General features: G+C 35.3%; 1 protein-coding gene across 1 annotated transcript; it reads right to left on the bottom strand.

The window, feature by feature from the left end:
* Positions 1-6809: 6809 nt before the first annotated feature.
* Positions 6810-10716, bottom strand: LOC110038211. The gene is made up of 3 exons (XM_020742981.1): positions 10225-10716; positions 9999-10116; positions 6810-6958 (listed from the first exon to the last, which is right to left on the bottom strand). The coding sequence occupies exons 1-3, from the start codon at positions 10714-10716 to the stop codon at positions 6810-6812; spliced, it is 759 nt and encodes a 252-aa protein (XP_020598640.1).
* Positions 10717-23793: the final 13077 nt, after the last annotated feature.

Here is a 23793-nt window from a genome sequence, read left to right as displayed (position 1 = left end):
AAGGGCGCCAGCGGCGGGGTCGAGGGCGCCGTCGGCGACCTACTTCAAATCTTCACATTTTGGTCCTTTTGCTCCAAATTTGCTCCTTTTTGTTTCTTTTTGCTCCAATGACCCTAATTCATCATTCCTACAGCAAAACATCAAAAATACCTTTCTTTAAAGTACAATATCATTAAAAATAGTATAAAATAGGTATGAAAATCTCAACATATTTTCTTTTGGTCACTTCCTACGGTCTAAATGAAAGTATGGAACTCATTATGTTTGGTTTAGTAATTTCATTTGTACTAAGTGAATCCAACAGAAAATAGTGGTACCAGAATGAGGGAACTCGTAGGATCCTAACTGGTGTCGCTTTAATCAACTTTAACATGCCCCCTTAAATTTTTTAACGAACTACAACCATAGGGCCACCTAATTTGACATCATGACCATACACACTAGAAAACTTATAGTCATCACGACGAGGAGCTCGGAGCTTTCCTGTGGGTAGCATTCTACGATAATTACCTACAACATCATAACTTTCTTCAGAATTAAACAACAAGCCATAGGATTTCAAGGTTGTTTGCTTGTGCAATATAAATCCTCACCTCATCTTTAGACCTTTTTACAACTCTGCTATACGATATAAGCCCTAACTCGTTTTAGCTTTTTGAGGTTGTTGTTCGTCATGACTTAAATCTTCACATCTTCTAGGCTATTTGTATGATCGTTTCACATGAATGTAAGCCCTAAATAAATAAAATTTGCAAGAAGAAATACTTAGATATTTCTCCTCTAAACTAAAGCCAAACGTTAGGATAGCTTGGGAAGTCACCGAGGTTCTCACCCGGATCTATGACATCCCCTAGTTTTCCTTCCTCTGGATTCTACAAAAAATGTTCCAAATTTGAGCCATTCTCATTTCACACCTCTTTCTCATATCACATTGAAAAGCCGTAATCAAAAGTCCTATCCTTTTAAAATCCTTGAAGATAATATTTTCTAATTTTTATTAAGAGTCTTCTTAGATGACTTCGGTCATTTAGGATGTAATTAACTATAGAGGGGCACCCTTATAGGAAGCTTGTCCCAACCCAGCTTAATATAAACCTTATTTAATCCTTTATATTAAATAGGAGAAATTTTCGGCAAATAAAATGGTTTTGCAGTGCAAATGGATGTCATATATTTCTTGGTTTATTTCATCGAGCCTCATCCTCAAGTCTTGTGTTTATCTTTCGGGATAAATATAGGATTTGAGGTATAGCGCTCTTTCATTTAATCTATGAAAAATATGGGGTCATTTTGATTTCATATTTTTTCGAAACTATATATACATATGTAAATTAAACATCCTTTTGAAGCGGGCGGCGGGATTTTGATTTCGGCGGCCGACAGCTTCCAACGGGCAACTACTCAACTTTTTAGTGCCGACACATACCCAAAAGAAAGAGAAAAATTTGTCCAATAAAAACATTTCTTTTTAATTTTTCTCATAACTTCAACAAATTGTGTTAGCTTCCTCCTCTCCTTTAGCGAGTTAATGCCAAGATATTTTACAGGTAATTTAGTCATAGCAAACTAAGTATACTTATTCAACTAGTGACTCAACTATCTATTCACATGTTTACCCAAGAAAAGTTGGCATTTACCAATATTAAACACAATACTAGAAACCACCTAAATAACCAAAAACAATTTGTAAATCTTGCTAACAACAATTTTTTATGTAATAGTGTAAATGATGACATCACAACATATGCAAGGTGACTAATAAGTATTTTGATATTTGGTGGTAGTGAGTTCTAGGATGGTTACTCTACAATGAATTAACCAAAAGGGAAAAAACAATCAAAGCCTAGAATAGAAATAGTAGGAGAGAGTGGATCACCTTATTAGTGATACCTCCACCTTTAGTGAAAGTCGATTGATTCATAGATGTATGAGTGGGGAGATGAACTTGGAGTCTAGCCACAATGATGTTGCGAATGATTTTGGACGTAACAGTCATTAGAAAAATGGGTCAAAATGTTCCCAACAATTCCTCTCTTTTATTTTAGGCTATCATAATAGAAAAGTAGGGGTAAGGATCTTCATCGCTGAAACAAACTATGTATGGCTCAAATAACATCATTTTAACCATATGCCAACATTTCTTATAGAAATTTGCATCAAAGTCGTTTGGGTATGCAATTTTATTACCATCAATAGAACATAAAACCTTTCATATTTATTTTTTACAAGGATTATTAGTCAAAGCAAGGTTATTTATGAAAGATTTTTGGTCTTCCAAAAAGCCGGATTAATAGGAGTTTGAAAACCCACACTGTTAAACATCATCTCAAAGTAGCTAACCCCGATGTTGCATATATCCTCCTACTTAGTTAACCAGTTACCCTTAACATTATGATTCTTCTTTTTTTTTTGATACAAGAATGAAAGTAATGAGAGTTCCTATCCCCCTCCATGAAATGTATCTTCCCAACTTTTTTCTTAAGGAAGTCATCCTCCCATTTAATTGTTATCAACAACTTCTAGTGAATAGTGATCAGATCTTAACTTACCATATATCAACAATGTTAAAATTCCTTAACTAACGCTCTTTAGCATAAAAAATAATGAATTTTTTATGGTGATCACTAAAAGTTTTCAAGTTTCATATTCTAGAAGCTTTAGCGGTGTTATTATAAAGCTTCCACAGTATAAACCAAGCCCTACCCACCTTAGTTGTTCTTCAGCCCCTACTCACCAAATTTAAAATGTTATTTCTGTTAGAACAAGTATAGAGATATTTAAAAGGAGAGAAAGTAAGTTTCTAGGAATGATATTTTAAGGAGAAGTGGTCTACGATCAGAACCCATTCTAGGCAAATGATGGAATGCGGAGAAATGAATATCTAGCCTCTCTTCTAAGTGAACATCGAACAAATAACACTATGATCGTACAAATCACCTTCAAAAATTGATTCATTAAAACCTGACATTAATTATGGGTTAATAAATCTACTTCCTTATTTTTTAGAGATGCGTGTAATCATGTTAAAATCACCTCCCTCAATTCATTGTTCTTTCAAGATAGAACTCGACACAATTAATTGATTTCATAGCATCGACTTATCAGCATAGCATAAGCAGAAGCAATCGAATCTTTAAATAACTCCATTTTAAAGTGAAGATGAAGAAATTGAGGATAATCAATCACCAACTGTAGAAAAATCATCTTTCTCCAAAATAACCAAATTTTATTATTAACATTAGAGGCAAAATTAAAGTTCTAAAAAATATTCAGAATCTATTTTTTGTTTGAGGTAACGAGTGACTCCAAAATAGAAAAAAACCCTAATTTATGGATCCTAATTATGTATTTTAATCTATCAAGAGAGGAGGAATATGAAATTCCATGGATACTCCATATCAAAAGGTTAAACATGCTTAGAGGAGTTACCCTATCTAGTAATTCTAGGAGGGCAGCAACTTGATCAATGATTCCAATTTCTGGTACAATAGTATTATAATGTATGTATGATTAGTTCTCACATCTCTTTATTTTATGTTTCTTCTTTAGAACGTTGCCAAAAACTTGCTTCCAAAGTAACTAAGAGTGAAACTATTATATTTAAATATTAGAATACTGCGTAAGTATACATATCGCTATCAAGTAATGTAAGACTTTTTGATTAAACTCTAAAATATCAAACCCGCGGGGAGAACTACAAACTTTTAAGAAAAAATTAGACAACATATCCTACTTTGAAGAAGAGTATTACTCAAACTATAGATATTATGGTAGGAATGAAAAAATTATTCTTTTCAATTCTTTTTTATAATTGAAAATAAAGTAAACAACTAACTAAATTTACCTAAATTTTTGTAAGATTAAAGCAAAACAAATAAAATATCTTTTCCTTATCATGAATCAGTAACAAGTATAGGAGTTCTATTATTGAAATATTTAAATTGTGTTGTGCCTAATAGGAGCGATATTATTTTTTACCCTTACTAGAGATTCTATAAAGAATATTGGCTAATATAAAGTTTGAATAGTCTTGAAGATGGGCTAGGTAGGAAAGATACTAGCTGTCACTTTAGAGTTATCTCTTCTCCCTCCACCTAGGGACTAACCTCGCGTATTGAAACCTAAAATAAAATACTGAATTGAGGCTTTAGTCTATCACTCTAAATTCCTCTAATTCTAAACTGTTTAGAGTTTATCTCCCAATTTATTTGCTCTCAACCATATAAATTACATTTTCATCCATACAAGGTCATGTGATTCTACAATTAGGTTACTGAGACAATACCATCACATATCTTACATGTTCTTAAAAAAATATTAACATCTTAATTGGAAAAATCAAAAAGTAAATGAAGTATAAGGATTAAATCAACACAATTTATTCCAACATTATAGATCAATACTGATACACCAAAATAATGTGTTATTTTAAGTATACATTTTATGCTTATTTTTTGTTGATATTGCATTTTAAAGAAAGATATTTTTATATTTTTGTTGCAGGTAAATAAATTTTAGGCATTTTTTGAAAAGTAGCAAAAAAAAGGAAAGTAGGAGCCAAAATAACAAATTTTGTGATTCTGGCACGTGAAGCGCCACTTTATAGAGAGCTGGCGCTTGAAGCACAAGACTTGGGACCTGAAGCACCAGACTTGGAGCATGAAGCACCAGAAATGGCATCTAAAGTGCAATTATACAGAGAGGCGGTGCCTGAAGCGCCATAATCGGCTCCTGAAGTGCCAGAACCCAGAACAACACGGACTTAAGTAGCATGACGCATGAAGCGCCAGAATCAGCGCCTGAGGTGCTAGATATGATAGTTGGTGAATTAAGGTACTTCGGGAAAAATTTTGAGTGGATTTTGAAGGCTCCAAATTTTTCAACGCCCTATAGAATGATTCAATGCATTTAGACCCTTTGTAAGGCTCTTTAATGAAGGGATATGTCTCTTAAATGAATGGACATGTCTTTTGGGATTTAAAATTTGTGACTTTTAGAGAGAATTATGGAGCGAATTTTGAAATTTTTTTGAGGGAGGCAGCAACTAATAAAAGAAAGGGGAGTCTAGGGTTGAAGGTGGTGGTGTGAGGTAGAGATTTTGGTGGAGAAGAGAGAGAGGTGAGTAAGAGAGAGAGTGAAGTACTTGGAGGTTTTCTTTTCTTCAAGGGTTGTACGAGGAGAGAGAAAGTGAGAAATTTTTTTTTCATTACATTTCCAAGAGAGAATTGAGAGTGCTTGTAAAGAGGGAAAGTGCTTAATGGATATACTTGGGAAGGATTGTGAGATAAGCTGTGGATTTTATTTCTTGGTTTTGTAAACTTATTTTTATATATGAAATTCATGTTCTGTCGTTTCCTTCTCTTGAATTCACAGTAGTCTTCTCTATCCTTCTCCCTAATATGAAATAAGATTTTGTGAGGAATTGATTTTGTTTTAGATAGTTTTAAATTTCAATAATTTGTGAGGATTTGAACTTTGATCTTCATTTACATTTTAATCTAGCCAATTGAAATGTTAAATTGTGTTGAGAAACATATGATCCGAAAGGGCTATGATTTCTACAACATGGTGAGAATCACATTAAATTCCATGAATGAGAATGTCATCCATGGGGTTGAGTGCAAACAAATAGGAAAATATATTTTGTTGGATGCAAAATTGGAGATTTTAAGGTGATAGATAAAAATCCCCAATTTGGTCTAGTTGATTGGAAACTATGGTGAGATTGTTAGCCCTTAGATAAGGGAGAAGTTGGAGCTATGGAGTGAGAGCCGATGTCCTCCCAACCTAACCACGGAGTTAGGGACCAAACTCTGGATTAGTCGATGTTTTTTATGCACTTTAAAGAGGGTAAAGAGTAGGATCGCATTTGGCACAATACAATTATATAAATATTTTTTCAAATGGTTTTAATTTCTTCACCATCCATATACTAATTTTCAAGGGAAATGATGCTTCCTTAAATTTGAACTCTTCATCATAGAAACTTTGTTTAGTTTTGATAAGTTTACTTTTGAATTTTAGCAAATAGTTCAGTTACTTAAGTTCTTTTAACTTCATTTTATTTAGTATACACTGAATTACTTTAAATTTGAAGTTTATATTTAAGTTTTGAAGTTTGAATTGTGTTTTTCATTATAGTCATAAGAATATAGTCTTAAGCATTTCAAACTTCCCTGTGGGATTGATACTTAGGACTCCATTAGAGCCCTTTATTCTTGAGAGATACGTATACTTGTGTTATTTTTACGGGTTTGGCAATTTAAAGATTTTTAAAGGTAAAATTATTTTTACTAAAGTTCTTTTTACTGGGATTGAATCACATATTTATTATTAATACTATCGTAGGAGTTTTATAAAATTAAAAAATATTTACAAAAGCAACACACAATAAACTCCCAAATCAAGTTTTTGGTGTAGATGTTGGGGAACAAACTCGGGTCACCCGCGGGTATACTCTACACTACACTACAACTAAAAAAGTATTCCCGCCTCTTGCATCCAGGTTTAGTTGGGTGACTATACCTTTTCATTACTTCTTTAAAGTGCAATACATAACAGACATTCTAATACACTAAACTTGTAGATTTTCTGTTACATTTTGATACACCAAAATAATTTGTTATTTTAAGTATATATTTTATACTTATTTTTGTTGATATTGTGCTATAAAGAAGGGCATTTTCATATTTTTTTTTTGCAAGTATATCAATTTTAGACATTTGGAGCAAAAGTAGCAAAAATGAGGCAATTTGGAGCCAAAATAGCAAACTTTGTGATTCTAGCACTTGAGTCGCCAGAATTGGTGGCTAAAGCGCCACTTTACAGAGAACTAGAACCTGAAGCACCAAACTCGGTGCCTGAAGCACCATTATACAGAGAGGTAACACCTGAAGTGCCAATATTGGCGCCTTAAGCACCATAATCCAGAACATTCCAAACTGAAGTATCTTGGCACCTGAAGCACAACAATTAGCGCCCCAGGCACCAGATAAGACATTTGATGAATGAAGGCAGGTCAAGATGAATTTTGAGCTGATTTGAAGCCTCCACGTGTTTCAAATGTCGCATAGGGTAATTCAATGCATCTAGACACTTTGGAAAGCTCTTTAGTGAAGGGAATTTCTCTTGAATGCATGGACGTGACTTTTGGGATTCTAAAGGTCTCACTTTTGGAAAAAAATTTGGAGGGAATTTTGAAGTCTTTTGGAGGAAGGCAACCACTAATAAAAGAGGGGGAGTCTAGGGTTAAGTGGTGGTGACGTGAGGTAGAGAGTTGGGTGGAGAAGAGTGAGAGGCGAGTAATAGTGAGAGTAAATGAATTAGAGATTTTCTTCAAGGGTTGTTAGAGGAGAGGGAAAGTGAGAGATTTCATCTTGAAAGTGATTGTAAAGAAGGAAAGCACTTAAAGAGAACTTCTAGGGATTTGCTTTATAAGGGTTGTGAGATAAGTTGTGTCTTTTTTTGTTTATTTTGTAGACTTATTTTAATATATAAAATCTATGTTTTCTTGTTTCTTTCCCATAAATTCTGAGAAGTCTTCTTTATCCTTTTCTCTAGTCTGAGTTATGGTTTTATGAAGAATTTATTTTATTTAATAGAGTTTTAAATGCCAATACTTTGTGATGATTTGAACTCCGATCTTCATTTACTTTCGATCTAGCCAATTGAAATGTTAAAATGTGTTGAGAAACATATGATCCATAAGGGCTATGATTTCTAAAACATGGTGAGAATCACATTCAATTGCATGAATTCAATTGTTATCCACAGGGTTGAGTGCAAATAAATATAGAAATATACTTTGTTGGATGCAGAATTAGAGATTTTAAGGTGACAGATTAAAATCTCTAATTTGGTCTAGTTGATTGGAAATTTGTGTGAGGTTGTTAGCCCTCAAGCATCAGAGAAGTGGGAGCTCTGGAGTGAGTGTCGGTATCCTCCCAACCTAATCATAGAATTAGGGACCAAACTCTGAATAAGTCAATGTTCTTTATGCAATTGAAAGAGGGTAAAGAATACAATTGCACGTAGTTGACACAATACAATTATATATGAAAAGTAATATACCATGGGTGGCGGCTGGTTCATCTGTAGCTCTGCTAGGGTTTCAGAAGAATGAAATGCTGCTGTAGATGGCCTAATCTTTGCTGTCCCATTACTTTCAGCCGGATTTCTTTCCTCTCATCACTGAATCTTGCAAGTTCTACTATTCTCTAAGCTTTTACATCTTCTTGGGTTTTGGATTTTTCAAATTTCTACTGTTCCACTGATTAGCCCACTGTTTTTGTTGTTTTGTTTATCTTCTACCTACTGTGGGGTTGGATTTGCTTTTGGTTTTTCTCTGGTAGTTGACAACTCAGGGTCAACTCTATCTCTGATAAGGTTTTTCTTTACTGTCCCATTGCTTAGCCTCACTATTTTCTTGCTGTTTTTGTTTGGCTGATTGCTTGGAATCTCCTACCTGCTGTGTGGATGGTCTCTTTTGGATTTCACTGGCAGTTGACAACTTTGGGTCAGCTTTATCTCTGATAAGGCTTTTTCAGTGATGTCTGACCCAACTCCAATTGATATTGCCACCAATATCCAGTGGCCCAAGGCTAATTTTGCTGACATTAATGGGAAAGGTCAGGAGAAAGTTCAGAATCCTGATGATTTGGTTTTTCCTCAAGAATATCATGAGGGTAATGACCCTCTCTTCAAACACATATGTAAGAAAAATGAGAAATTGGCTTCGGAAATTGGCTATATACTTTACTGAAGAGGACCTAAATGGTCTTACTGAATGTTAAAAATTCACCTTAATTGGTAAATTTCAACTTGGCCATCCCAAGATGGAATCTGTGAGAAGATATTTTGATGGACTGAAATTCAAAGGGGCCTGGAAAGTAGGCCTACTTGATGGTAGGCACATACTTATTAATCTCTCAAAACTTGTCAACCTAACATGGGAAGAAGACTATGCTAGAATATTCTCAAAACAGTCCATACTATTGAAGGAATCTCAATGAAGCTTTTAAAGTGGACACCTGATTTTGATCCCAACAAATAACTTCCCATTGTCCCTATTTGGTTTAAGTTACTTGGACTTAAACTACATTTTTTCAACCACAAAGTCCTCCTCAACATTGGCAAAGCTTTGGAAAGACTTTTGAAATTGGATGCCCCCACTTTCAACTTATCCAGACCTTCTGTAGCCAGAATTCTAGTTGAAAGAGAATTTTGATTTGAAAGAAATATTACTCTACCAGCTATGGAGGAAATTTGGTTAGGCACTGAGCATAGGGGATATTGGCAGAAAATCATAGCTGAACAAAGACCCTACTGTTGCCATCATTACAATATGTTTGGCCACACTGATGAGAAATGCTTTAGACTTCATCCCAACCTCAGAAAGAAGATTCTCAGACCTCATCCTGAGGAATTTGAATCACATGACACTGAGCTGCCAACTACTGCTGACTATGCTGTTAGTGCTTCTGAGTTGCCAAGGACTAGGGCCCATGATAACACTGAACTAGAGCTACCCCAAGATATGGCAAAAGAGGGTCCCAATTTACATTCACAATTGTGAGAAGAAATTCCAACACATTTTCATTAAACATTTATGCCAGGAGTGCAATATGATACCAAATGTAATACTATTTGATTCCATTCGAGAAGACATAATCAAAATATCATTCGGAACCATATGAATGATCCATATATTCTAATATTCTGTCATACATCGATACTTAGACATATATCACTAAATCAAATCTGTATATCATTCAATCGGTGATCTACTGTCAGTATCTATGTTGAAATGGTGAGCCTCACCTTCTAACATATCATCAGAAAAGAAAAACACTACCTTTCCTAAACATGTACTGAGGTGTGTTGCCTTTCAAAAGCTTATAGCTCATAAGGTTGTAAATTCTCTAACTCGGGATCAGGACTCAAATGAAATGGCACCTTATCTTCATTCATCCTCCTGAGAGTTATGGAAACTCTTGTACATGGCACTCCAGGGATGCAGTGTTTAGCTATATCAACGACGTTGCCTTTTAGAATCAAAATTGATCTCACAGGTAAAGGGATCTCTATAGAACCTCTGAATTCTCCATCACCGACAATCTGGATTTATGTTTCAAACATAATATTGCATTTGTTGATAAATGAGACTATACAAAATGGTCTTGTAAAATCGTGATGATCAACGTGTGGAGGAATACATTCACCAACCTCATAGATATTAACTATGCAGCTATTGGGAATACTATCTGCCGGTAAGATGCGCAAAGTTACCAATCGTTTGATCATCCTTTTTATAAATGAAGGTAAAGGGTCAAATTTGTTGTGGCAAATTATTCTAGGCAGATTTCCTTCCTTGTCCTGAGCAAAATTATAACAACAGCCATATTGTATTGTAAACCTTCCTTTACCACGTTTCCACTTTCTGGGCTCGGAATATGTTCTTCTTCTTAACTGACCAGCTCGACCCATTTCTCTTTCTAAAAAGACAAGTTCCACAATATCATCCTGCTCACTACTAGTGAATACATTGGTATGTAGTTCCAATCCTTCAAGTATATTAACATACTTTCCATGAAGCCTTTGGAAGTGCTCAACATTTTGTTTTCTCACCTTTTCATATTTCTCCATTTCATGCTTTGGAATGATCTGTAAAGGACGCGTTCTATTCACAAATTGGGGAATATTAGGTTCAACTTCCATGATTCTTTCATCAATCTCTTCTTCTTTGAAAATCACCCCTTCTTCAACTTTCATGGGTTGAGGTGGCGTTTTGACTGGCTGATCTCGGGCTTTCCCTTTTAAGGGCTTCCCCTTTTAATTTGATCGCCATCTGAGCAATAATATCTTTGTCCTTCCCTTGTTCTTTCAGTTTTTCCAGCATCTTATGGATACGGCAATTCCGATTTCTTTTCTGCGTGCGAGTGAGTGTTGTTTTACCTTCCGGCTGATCGTTGGTAGGGGTAGCACCAACAAGCTCGCCCTTTGAAGTCATTACCATTGATTTGATTCGATTAATTGCAGCGTTGCTCGACTCCACTTCATCAACTTTTTCAAATTTTCTCTTCTTTGCGACAGTGAATTGATTCTTATTTCTAAATCTTAATCTAGGCTTTTGCCCACAAAACTCTTCTTTATTAACTACAGTTAAGGCCAAAGTCTCATAATCTAGTTCAACCTGGTCAAAGTTGAGATCAAATTCAATCACTCCTCCTTCTTTGAATTTCTCTTTGTCAAGGGCAAATCCCATGCGATTTTTGAAAGTGAAAATCAGCCTTCCTCCTGACATTTTCTTGCACCAAAATAGGAAAACAATCAGTATGTCAGACCGGGCTCAAGGAAGAACAATATGAATTTATCAATTATTTACATGTATATATATATATATATATATTACATAGTATATTTTATTATGTACATATTTAATTTACATTCATGTATATATACACATATATATATATATATTAGGTTTATCTTCAAGATTCAGGGTGTGTGAGCGAGAAAAGAGTATCGTGTTATATACCTAGAATTATACAGACAGAATTTATTGCAAAATTGTTTTTTTATATATTCAAGTACATTTTGTTACAATTTTAGGTTTGGATCCAGTTACAACTAAAACATCAGTGCTTCTAAGAACAAGACTCTATTTCTAAAGTTTGTTCTTTCGAAACATCATGACGTGTAGTACTTTTTCAGATATCGTCCATTGACTTGAAGCATAGGTCGTTCTCCTTGACATTCTATTAATTGATAAGCGACTCCAGAGACCTTCTCGACGACAAATGGCCCTCCCAGGTTGGTTCAAATTTACCTCCTATTTTGTGATGTGCAAGAATAGGTTTTCTAAGGACAAGAACCAAGTCACCGACTTTGAAAGTCCTAAGGCAGACCAACTTATCATGTGCTTGAATCACTCTAGCGTGATATAATTCCAGATTTTGTTGTGCTATCAACCGTTTCCCTTTCAAACTTTCTAATTCTTCTAATCGTAATCTAGTGTTCTCTTCTATGGTATTTTTTTTTTGGCGACGACAAATCTGAGAGATGGAAGTTAAACTTCTAAAGGTTACACAGTCTCGGACCTATACACAAGAGCGTAAGGTGTAGACTGAGTTGGAGTTCTGAACGTAGTCCTGTAGGCCCATAAGGCTTCTAATAACTGCTCGTGCCAATTTCATTTGTTTTCGTCCAATGTTTTCTTTATAATTTGGACGAGAGTCTTCTTAAAAGCCTCGGCCAATCCGTTAGCCTTCAGGTAATAAAGTGTAGAATAATGCCAATCTATTTTGTGTCTTCTGACGAAGTTATTGATTTTTATATTTTTGAACGCAGACCCATTATCTAATATGATTTTGCATGGTACTCCAAAGCGATAAACAACTTAAATTTTGAAGAACTGCAGAACATGGTGTGCTTTCACTTCCCGAAGAGGTATTACCTCTGCCCATTTCAAAAAATAATCAGTTGCAGCAAGTATGAATCGATGTCCCTTCGAAGATGGAGGGTCTATAGGACCCACTATATATGTACCCCAACATTCAAACGACCATGACACTATTGTTGGGTGCAACACATTCGGGGGTTGGTGCATGACCACTCTGTGTATTTGACATTGATGACAACTTTTAGCAACCTTCATACAGTCGGTCATCATCGCAGGCCAGTAATATCCTAGCCTCTTGATTTTCATTTTCATCTTAGGATCTGACTGATGAGCGCCACAAAGTCATGAATGTTCTTCTTTAACAATTTCTTGAGCTTCTGAACTGTTCATACTTCTCAACCACATTTGATCAAAAGATCTTTGGTAAAGAACATTATCTATTAAAGCATACGACAAAGCTCTTTTCTTTATTTGATGTGCCACTGATTTATCATCAGGTAACTTTCCTGTTTGCAAATATTCTGCATATTTTGTAGTTGCCATTACTGTTTCTTCTTTACCTAGTTCATCCAAACTATCAATATCTATTTGAGATAAAAATTGAAGTCCTTGAACGGTTATTCCGATTGAACTTTCCTGTGGACATGCAAATTCCTTGGCGACTTTGGCTAAAGCATCTGTAAGAGTATTATCTCCTCTTGGGATTTTGTATATCATCACATTTGGAATTTGTTCCAATAACTTCATTTTATAATATTGTATAACGGTGATATTGCTCCAATTTGGGTTTCAAAATTTTATATTGTCCAGCAACCTGTTGAATAATCAACTACGATTCTCCATAGATATTAAAGTCATTTACACCCATTAATATTGCCAATTGTAACCCTGTTATCAGTGCTTCATATTCTGCCTCATTTTTGTACATGGTTCTGTTTGATGGTAAGAATACCTTAACATTCCTCGTTCTGGTGTAATGAAGATAGTGCTGGTTTAAGGAAGAAAGCCCAATTCCAGCTTTACCAGGTATTATTGTTTGCAATTCCTTATCTTTTTGTGCTGAAGAAGCCCCATCAAAATATAATTCCCAACATCGAGTCTTATAATTTTTTTAAATTCATTATCTGTTCATCCAGTAAATCATCATTGAGAGGAGAATCGACTGGTAACTGGTGCCCTGCGAAGAAATCTTCTAAAATCTGCCCTTTCACAGCTTGAAGTGGAACAAAAGTTATATCAAATTGCAACAGTACCATGGCCTACCTCGCTAACCTATCGAAAAGCATCGGTCGGGTCATTAAATATTGCAATGGATTAAACTTTGAAATAAGGTTGACTTTGTGAGAAAGCATGTAGTGTCGAAATTTCTGGACCGCAAAGATTAAGGCCAAAAAATGTTTCTCTATTGGAGGATACTTTACTTCCGCTGGTATTAAACTACGGCTTAAATAAAAAAGAGTGTTTTCTTTACCCTCATCATTGACTTGGGCTAGCAAATCTCAGACGAGCTAGCAAGGCTCCGATGGAGTCATCCAAAGCCTTGGTATAAAGTATTAAAGGCCTGCCTGAAATGGGTGCTGCCAAAATAAGAGGTGTCGTTAGGTATTGCTTAATGCTCTCAAAAACACGTTAACATTTATCATCCCAGGTAAACTTTCTATCATTTTTAGTCAACACAAAAAATGGTTACAACACGAAAAATGGTTAACACTTACCTGACAAGTTAGAGATAAAGCGTCTTAAATAGGCCAGCCTCCCTTGAAAGGATCGTAATTGCTTTAAATTTTTTGGGGGTGGCGGCCAGCCTCCCTTGAAAGGATCGTAATTGCTTTAATTTTTTTAGGGGTGGCATTTCAAAGATAACTTTAATCTTACCCGGGTCAATCTTAATCTTGCAGTGGTGAACAACAAACCCTAAAAATTTCCCAGAAGTCACTTTAGGGGATTCAACTTAAGGTTAAATTGTCGTAGCCGCTCAAAAAAATTCTCAAATCGTACAAATGATCTTTTTTTCTATTTACTCTTGATAACCAAATCAATTACATAATACTCCACTTGATTGTGAATGAGGTCATAAAAAATTCTTGTCATTGCTCGCTGATATGTTTCACCAGCATTCTTCAATCTGAAAGGCATTACTGTATAGCAAAAAACTCCAATTAGCGTTCGGAAAGCTGTGAATTTTTTACCTTTTGGATCCATTTTTATTTGATTGTATCAGATGCTCCATCCATAAAGGAGAAAATTTCATGAGACGACAAAATATCCACCATCAATTCTAGAATTGGAAGAGGGAACTCATCTTTTGGGCATGCTTTATTTAAATCTCTAAAGTCTACGCAGATCCAAATTTGCCCATATTTTATCTTAACTGGTACTATACTAGCCAGCCATGTGAGGGATTTATTTTTCCTGTACAAATTTAGCATCTATCAGTTTCTTAACTTCATTTATAACTTGTTGTTCAATATCAAGACGCATTCTTCTCGGAGCTTGCTTAACTAGAATTGCAGTAGGACCTAGGCCCAATTTATGTACTGCGACCTCTGGTGCCAATCCTTGCATTTCCTAGTAACTCCAAGAGAAACAATCTCTAAATTCTGTCAAAAACTTAATCATATTTATAAATTCTTTTTCACCAAGTAGAGAGCTAATAAAATATGGCCTCGGTTCCTTTTCGGTGCCTAGGTTAATTTCTTGTAACACATCTATTGTCGACTTGATCTCTTCTTTGAATTCTGGTGGGGCATTCTCAATTGCAGGATACTCAGAATTCTCCAAAGCTTCGAAACAACTTTTGTCATACTCATTAGTAAAAACTAAACAAAACTCTATATCATCAAGAGGTCCTACTGTGCCAAACCCAAGACCTTGTTTAGACTTGAATGTTTGATTATCATTATTCCAAAGCTTTTCAAAACATTATGATTTAGCTCTTGACCATTGCTTAGGAACCATACCTCCTTGAGCAAGATTTTAAACACAAGGCTAGTACCAATCAACAGGTAATTCCATTAATTCGGAAGAAATATTATCTTTTAGTTCCACATTGATTCCAGAACTAGAGGATGAAGAACCATGATGAAACTTAATTGATTTCATACCTACACTATGTACTTCTTTGACTGTTTGACCCTCAATTTTATGAGTAGAAATCGGGGTGAGGGCCATAGTTTGTACATAGTGATTAATCTGATCATAAATTGAGTCATACTCACATTTTTCTTCATCTTCTAGATTGATTTGGAATTGAGGTTTCTTCTGGTTAACCGACATAGCATCCTTCTTGACTTTCTCATCTTCCAAACTATCTTCTAAATCAATACTGATAATTGAATTCTTTTGTTCAACAATCCTACCGTTCCTTCCACAAACTCGTCCCCGGTATACTGATAATTGAATTCTTTTGTTCAACAATCCTATCGTTCCTTCCACAAACTCGTCCCCGGCCTCGACCTCGGATACGAGTTCTAGAGAAACTCTCACCCTCTTGTTGTAAAGGAGTGATAAAAGATCGTTGAATCGTTACTGAATGATCTCACCTTTGTGTACCTTCTAGATTTTTCATTTTACTTGCAACAATATCAGAAGATAGAACAATCCTTTTCAAAGGAGTATAGTAAGTGGCATCTTCATGAATACCTACTTCATGAATTGAAAATGGTTATAAATCTCCTTTTATACAATATTCTTGTCCTTCCAGGCAATAATTTATACATTGTTGTAGTGACGAGGGAACTAAACTATTTTCATGAATCCAGGGTCGGCCCAAGAGAGCATTAAACAAAGTCTTAGAGTCAATGATATGAAGTTTTGCAGTTGTTACTAATTCTCCAATTTTCATCAGTAACATAATTGATCCAAGAGCTCTTTCTCCTTTCTGGTTAAAACCTCTTAACACCATTTTGTCAGCAATCAACTGTCTTGCATCTATGTCCAAATAAACTAATGTTCGTAAATTTATTATATTAATGGATGCTCCTGGATCGACTAATACTCTGGAGAGCATGAAATTACCAATGTTGACAGAAATATACAACAGACGGTTATGATCAGCAGTACCAAGCAATAGATCATCATTTGTAAATGTTATTTTTGTCTATTCTTCCAATGAAAAAACCTCATCTAAACAAGTACTAGCCAGTTGAGCTAAACAGATTTCTGGATCAAGTAAAGCTTTTACTAAAGCGTCTCTCATTTCCTTTGATAGGATTAAGGCATCGTATATACTCAACTTAGCAGGTAATTTCCTAAGATGGGTTAGTACATCGTAATCCACCTTATTGTTTAATTCTCCATCTTTTTTCTGAACATGCACTTCATCAATTAATAGAATTGGATCATCTTGAACAACCACTTGTTTTACCTTATCTTTTGGACTACATTGTAGTACACCTTATTATATATTTTTCCATCTTCCTTCTGAACAGGCACTTCATCAATTAACGGAATTGGATCATCTTGAACAACCACTTGTTTTGACTTATCTTTTGGACCCAATCTCGGAGGAAATACTTTTTCGCTTCTCAAATTTATCTCTGTTATCTCTTCTAGATCTTGAATTAACTCAGGTATTACCTCCACATGAGCTGGAATAAATGATTCTTCTGAGGCTTCTTCTAAATCTGAAGATTCTAATTCTATTGCAATCGGTGATCCGTAAAATTTGAAGACGGGCATATAAGATTCTGAATCAATATCATTATCATCGATATCCTTTCTCAGATTACCATTACATGTATCTAAATTCTATACGAATTCAGAATCATTATGAGGATTGGGATTATTATCGGGGTTAGGTTGAGTATCATCAATCGCATCATCGGCAGAAACAACCAAAACATAGCCAAAATCAAATTCCATAGTATTACATGCCCCTGGAGGAGCAAAGAAGAAATCACCATACAGAGTCAAGGGTTTGAGAGATTTCTCCCCCAAATCCGTGGAAACCAATCTCGGACAATCAAATTTTATTTCACACTTCGATTTTTTGACAAATTCTTCAATCTTCTTCTTTGAATCTTCTTCTACTGTAATTGACAATTGTGGTTTAACAGGTTCTGAATTCTGAATTTCAGCTTGTACTAAAGCATTTTGAATTTGATTCAATATCTTCTTAAAAGATTTCATCCAAACTGTGTTCCATCCATCATCGACTGCATAAGGATCGATTGGAACAGTATACCCAACCGAAATTGTATTGATTGAACCTTCTCCAGGTTCTTTCATATACTCTTTTGGGATTATTATGTTCCCTTTCTTGAGATTGTATTCCAACCAATTCTTAAAAGAAAAACAATTTTCCAGAGTATGAATTATGTTCAATCATCCTATGATATGGACAATATGTGGGTTATCCTTTTTATCAACTTCATCAGGCTTCTTAGGTTCAGGTAGTTTGAACTCCGGCTTCTTAATCAATTCTTAATCAAGTTGCAAAACATTTTGCCAACTACCTCATCTTTAAAAGGATATACCTTATTTAAACGTTCTTCCATAGTCCAAATTGGTTTATTATTTGTCTGGTAAGATCTTTGCTGGAATGACTGTGAACGATATTGTTGAGGAGGTTCATAGTTTTGTTACAATCGTTCAACCTTTATTTTTAGCGGTTGTTTACCCTTATCAATAGTCGCAACAGTTCCAGATTTCTTCTCGAAGATCTTCATAGATTTTTGTTTTTTGGACTTTTTGGACTTTTCGATAAGACCAAGTTGTTTTGCTTCTTCTTGAAGACTTCCAGCTTTACTAAGTAATTTCTCGAAAGTTTTAATCTTGAAACCTTTGAGAATAAATGCAACTGGTCCATGAATACTCTTTAGCAATATCTCAATGGCATGTTGTTCTTGAAGCACATCATACTTAGATTTCTCCAGCGTAGAATATACCCTACTAAAGTCTCATTTGTTCTTTGTTTCTCAACCACCAGATCACCAACAGTGATATGGTGTTGAGCTCCAGCAAACCATTTAATAAAGAGACTTTCTAATTTTGCAAACATCTTAACGAAACCATTTGGTAATTCTGCATACCAATTAAATGCCACTCCCGACAGGCTACTAACAAACTATAGAAAAAGTAATGCATCGTTCCCTCCTGTGTTACAGCAACTAGCACGGAATTGTGTAACATGCTCCTCGAGGATTCTCTGTTCCATCAAAAGTCTTGAACAAAGGTGGTATGAAACCTTTGTGATACTATACGATATCAAATTCTTCAGGGTAAGGTCTACCCCTTAGAATTGATGTTCCACCTTTAGATTGCGCCAAATTTTCTTTCACCTATTGTTCTATCATACTTTTGATATCCTTTCCCGGTATTGAATTTTGAATAGATTCTTTCTTATATAGTTTTTATTTATTCACAGAGGTGAATTCCCTCTTATTGTCATCAATTTGAACGACATCCGGTTGATTTACTTCGGCGGGTACTACTTTTGGGGACTATGGTTGACTCTGTAAGGTCATGATAGCAACCATCATTTCTTCCATTTTCTTTTTCATGTATTATATCTGCTCATCTTTTGTTGGATTACCCTTTGTAGTATTTCAGTGGCACTTTCCTCAATCGGTGCCTCTTGTAAGGATGAAGATGCTCTAGTCTCTGCAACATTTATCGCAACATTTATCTCAGCAAAGTCTTCATCCATGTAATCGATCAAATCTTCTTCTTCATCAAATTCATCTTTTCTCTCTTCAGAAAACTACTTAATATCCTTTCTGAGCTTTTCCAACTTTAGTTTAATTGGGTCTTTTTAGATACCTTAGGGTTATTCTGCGACAAATCACAGGTAGCACTTTCGATGGCAACTGTAGTGGGTAACACATCACATGGAGAATTTTCCCTGGAATTCTCATTCATGGGCTCCTCCGTATGTGTTGGTTCAATAAACTTAGGTCGCCACACCATCTTCTTAGATACAAATATCTTTGGATCAAGTGACTTGTTGGTGATATCCATATGCTGAGAACCGGTGGGCTCCCTAATGTCTGAACCAAACACATCAATAGGTAATCTCTTACTATTCTTTGACCTTTCTGACCATAATGAGGCCTTATCCTGTACCTTGGGTACACTTATTCTCGGTCCAAGATGGGATTTAATGGGTTTTCATCTGCTAAAATTTGGGAAAATAACGGCGGTAGGAGTGATAGCAACAGAAACAGGAGGAACACGGGCTCCCAATTGCTGTTTGATGGGAATTCTGGGTAGTAGTGGAGTAGTAGTGGTAGAAGCGAGATCTAGATGGCTATCATCTGAATGGACTTTCCGAGGGGTTTGCAAAAGAAAAACTTCTCCTCTTCTCCCAAATCTTCTTGTGGGTTGTGAAACAAACTTATCATCCTTCAATATCTGCCTCCCATCTGGGGTGACACAACACATCCCATCTTATTGAGGATTTCGGCAACAGAACATATTTCTTTCTTTCCCAGCTTCCCGAAGACCATACAAACTCGTGTTAACGGTACAAATCCTTCAGTCTTTACTTGATTATTATGGCGGTAGAATTGAAGCGGTGTAGTAACAATCTTCTGAACATCCTCTTCATCAAGAGCGGCGGACAGCGGATGAAACCTACTCCCTCTTAAGAGAGGGGAGGTCTAAGGTAATCTAAATTCTTCATTTTCATCCAAGGAAATTGAGGCAACAACCTCAACAACTTTCACTTTTTTGATCTTAGCTATTCTCCGGTTCTTGTTCCTTCTCTGAGTCCTGGTCAGAGGTGCAAACCTCAAACTAGACCCTATTTCAAACACAGAAGGCTTTATCAAGAACGTCAAACCCTCCGCAATGACAAGCTTGTCATCTACCTGAATCTCCTTCACTTTAAGTTGAGCGAGGAAGGTGACAGGTGTAGTGACTAAAGCGGTGGGGGTTAAAATAGTTATTGCCAAGGTGTTCTTGACAATTTTGGCGATCTTTGCAACAGTAGCAATGTTCTTCTCAGTTGATACCCTTTTCAAATGTGGGAACTCATGTGTCAACTTCAGCTTGAATTCCATTATGGGTTCCACCATTTCAGGAGTTTTGTTTCTCAGTATAGCGAAGGTAATGTCTCCAAACTTAATGTCAGTATTGTCAAACCCTTGCCCGAAGTGAATGACGGTTCTATCAGGTAGCTCATTCTTATTCATGGCCAAGTCCACTCTAGTGTCAAAGGAGAATATCAACTTTGGTGTAGCCATTTTCTGTAGTTTCAAATTTTCTAGAAATTAGACTCACGATGTTTACAGACATGGTTGCGACAATTTAGGACAAATATCTTGAATCAAATAAAATCATTTAACTGGGTGTCTCTTTCGAGACCTATTTGAACAAATCTCTTTATATATATATATATATATATACATTTTTAAGGTTTATTTATAGGTTTTAAATAATCGAATCAAAATGTCATAAATAAATGAAAGAATAAGATGTGTAGGACATGTGTTTTGTGATTTAAAGAGAAAGCTTTTCGTATCAAATTCACTCCTACGAATCGTCTCCTAACATATCACACCTATTGGAGGTCCATCCCACTTAGATTTAAAGATTCTGGAACCTCTCTGTTTAAGGATGATTAAACAGTGACTGCAAAATCAAGGGAATTGACAATACCTACTCAAGGAAGAAATGAACGAAGTATGCCAACGGAAGAATAATAGTCTGGCTCACTAGGGATATGGGTACACTACCAATGTTTGAAAACAAAACCTCTTGATCAAAATGGAGAGAGGAACTAGTCCCCAACAGAGTCGTCAGATATTATCAGCTATTTTTTTCTTGGAAAATAAATTAAGATTTTAAAATTTAAATTTAGTGTAATATATGATGTAATTTTAATTTTGTGAAAATTATATTTTTTATTATTTTTTGAAAATGATGACATCAGATAGACCTCATATATCTAATAGTTTAAATAGCTGAGCATGATACCATAAATGATATATCATCTCGAAGAATGAATATAACACTTATTAGTAGGGTTAACTATATAAACATAAAAGTTTATGACTCTATTTTGGTCTGCGAATTTATAATCGACAAATTCCTCTATCTATTACCCAGATTAGACAAGATTTAGATTAATCTAGGTTCTTAATTCCCTATAGAGGTAAGCCCCTATAGTTAATTACATCTTAGACAACCGAAGTCACCTAAGAAAACTCTCGATTAAGACCAGGGTTTTGTCTTCAAGAATTCGACGTTTAGGTTTCACGATTGTTCATAGGAAAAGTTAAATGGGATAAGTTCAAAAAGGAACAGTTATTTCTGGAATCCAAAGCAGCAAAAAACAGGAGATGTCGAAGATGCTGAAGAAGAATCAGTGACATCTCAAACTAACCTATGATTTGGCTTTACATCTTTGAAAGAGAAATTTTATGATATTTCAGTCCTGAGGATTATATCGACATTTCATGTGTAAACAGCCTGAGGAAATATGAGGATTCATGTTGTACCATATGACGACCTCGAAATCCTAGAGATTTTAGGACTCATATCATACGATAAGAAAATCATAGGAAGTTCCAAAAGATAATGTATGAGGATTTACATCATGCCAGACGAACAACCTCGATGCCCTATAGGTATGTTATTTAAATCTATCGAAGTTAGGTTGAAATTCCTCTTTCACCTTCTGTTGTTGTCCCGATTGCTGCCCAGAGATGAATCGTCATTTGCTCACGTTGTTATCTCATTCAAAGAAAAAGAATAAAGAAAAGAGAAAACCATGCCTCCAACGCCCTATCCTCGAGTGTTACACAAACATGCTGGGAGAAAATTTTTTAAAGTGTAAACACAGATGAAAGTCTATGGTACGATGTAGTACAGGCAAGAAACAATTGTATAGAGTGTTGTAACAGGAAAAGGGCAAGAGATGAAAGAAAACTCATGAAAGTAAAGTAAGCATGAAGAATAGGAAAGACTATACAGTAAAGAAAGAAACATGTAAAGAAAGAAACATGTGGCGTAGAAATAAAACTGAAACAACTAAATGTACCTGATTAAGTCTGGCAAAGCTACAAAACATATTTCAATTACATAATAAAAAGATGTTAGACAAACATTTGCATAAAAGAAAAGTTAAATGATAAGCATATGAGTATATAAAGTGGGATATTAGCTTTTAATTTTGGGTTAGGCTCAGACTAGACCTATTTTTCTCTTTTATCTTGATCCCACGGGAAACTGATATATCAAAGTCAACCTATCAATATCAATTAGAGGTCACCAATGGATCACCCCTATAATCAGACAGTACTAGACCCTTATCGATTGAAAGATGTGTGAAACTAAATAGTATCTGAGCTTATCAGGGCGTAGTGCACCTATATGTGGGCGTAGTGCACCTATATGTGAGCACCTATATGTGAAGTTAAAGTGAGTGATGTGTAGTATATGTATAGTATCTTCAACTTATCGAGGTATGGTGTGTATGGTGTCTAGACCTTCAAAAGGGATGTAACATCTATTCTTGTGGTATCTATCACGTGAGGTGTCTAGTGCGTAGTGTATGATGTGTTACAAATGTAACATATGTCGTGTAGAGTGTTATGTGTAGTGCATGATGTGTTGTATGGTATATGGAGTGTATATCTGAGTGTTATGTGTAGTGGTATTTATCATTTTGTGGATGTAGTATCTTTTTCGTTTGCAAGTGTAATATATGTGTAAAACCTGTAGTATCTATTCTTTTATAATACCAATTCTCAAGCCTCTTGAAAGGGGTTAGAGCTGTCGACGATTTAGGGGTGAAAGGGCATCAAACTAATTGAATAATGATTTTTTTTATTTTCATCTATAAGAAAAGTTGATCAATGGTTCTTTGCATCATTGCCTATTGCCCCGTACCTCGAACTAATAGGCCACCTCGTAATTTCGTGTGCTTATCCAACAGAGACTTTGGATATCTGACAACGACTTTTTATATGCTTAAATTATAAGATAAATATGGATGTAATAAATATTCAATAAATTGTAAAGCTTCAATAATTGTAAAGCCACACTTATCAACGCAAGTATACGTGTCGCTCAAGTAATATAGGGCTCTAATGGAGTCCAAGATATCGATCCCACAGGGAGTGGTTTAGAACTGTTAACTAAGATTTTAAAAAAGCAATACTTTAATCACAACAACGAAGTTCAATTTGCTTATCTATCACTAATAGGAAATTGAAATTAGTATGTAATTTTAATAACTATTAAATAACTAATGATACTAATGAGGGTTTAATTGTGATATTCAATATATAAGAAAGCATCCTTCTCCTTGTCAAAAAATTATAGTGAATGGATAAAGTGAATTACTTCAATTTATATTGTGTCAAATAGGAGCATACATATTCTTTACCCTTTGATCCAGGCATAAAGAACATTGACTAATCCTACGCTTGTTTACTGAATCTGCG

The sequence above is a fragment of the Phalaenopsis equestris genome, unplaced genomic scaffold (assembly GCF_001263595.1).
Source record: "Phalaenopsis equestris unplaced genomic scaffold, ASM126359v1 Scaffold232186, whole genome shotgun sequence".
NCBI classification, from domain to species: domain Eukaryota; kingdom Viridiplantae; phylum Streptophyta; class Magnoliopsida; order Asparagales; family Orchidaceae; genus Phalaenopsis; species Phalaenopsis equestris.
This window is presented reverse-complemented; position numbering and strand designations above follow the sequence as displayed.

Excerpts from the sequence above, each read along its gene's own strand:
- LOC110038211 (XM_020742981.1), bottom strand. The coding sequence starts at position 10,716 with ATGGAAGTTGAACCTAATATTCCCCAATTTGTGAATAGAACGCGTCCT. Across the intron at positions 10,117-10,224 it reads GCATAGTTAATATCTATGAG|ATTGTCGGTGATGGAGAATT; the intron begins GTTGGTGAATGT and ends ACATAAATCCAG. Across the intron at positions 6,959-9,998 it reads CTGCATCCCTGGAGTGCCAT|GTGCCAAGATACTTCAGTTT; the intron begins GTACAAGAGTTT and ends GTTGTGCTTCAG.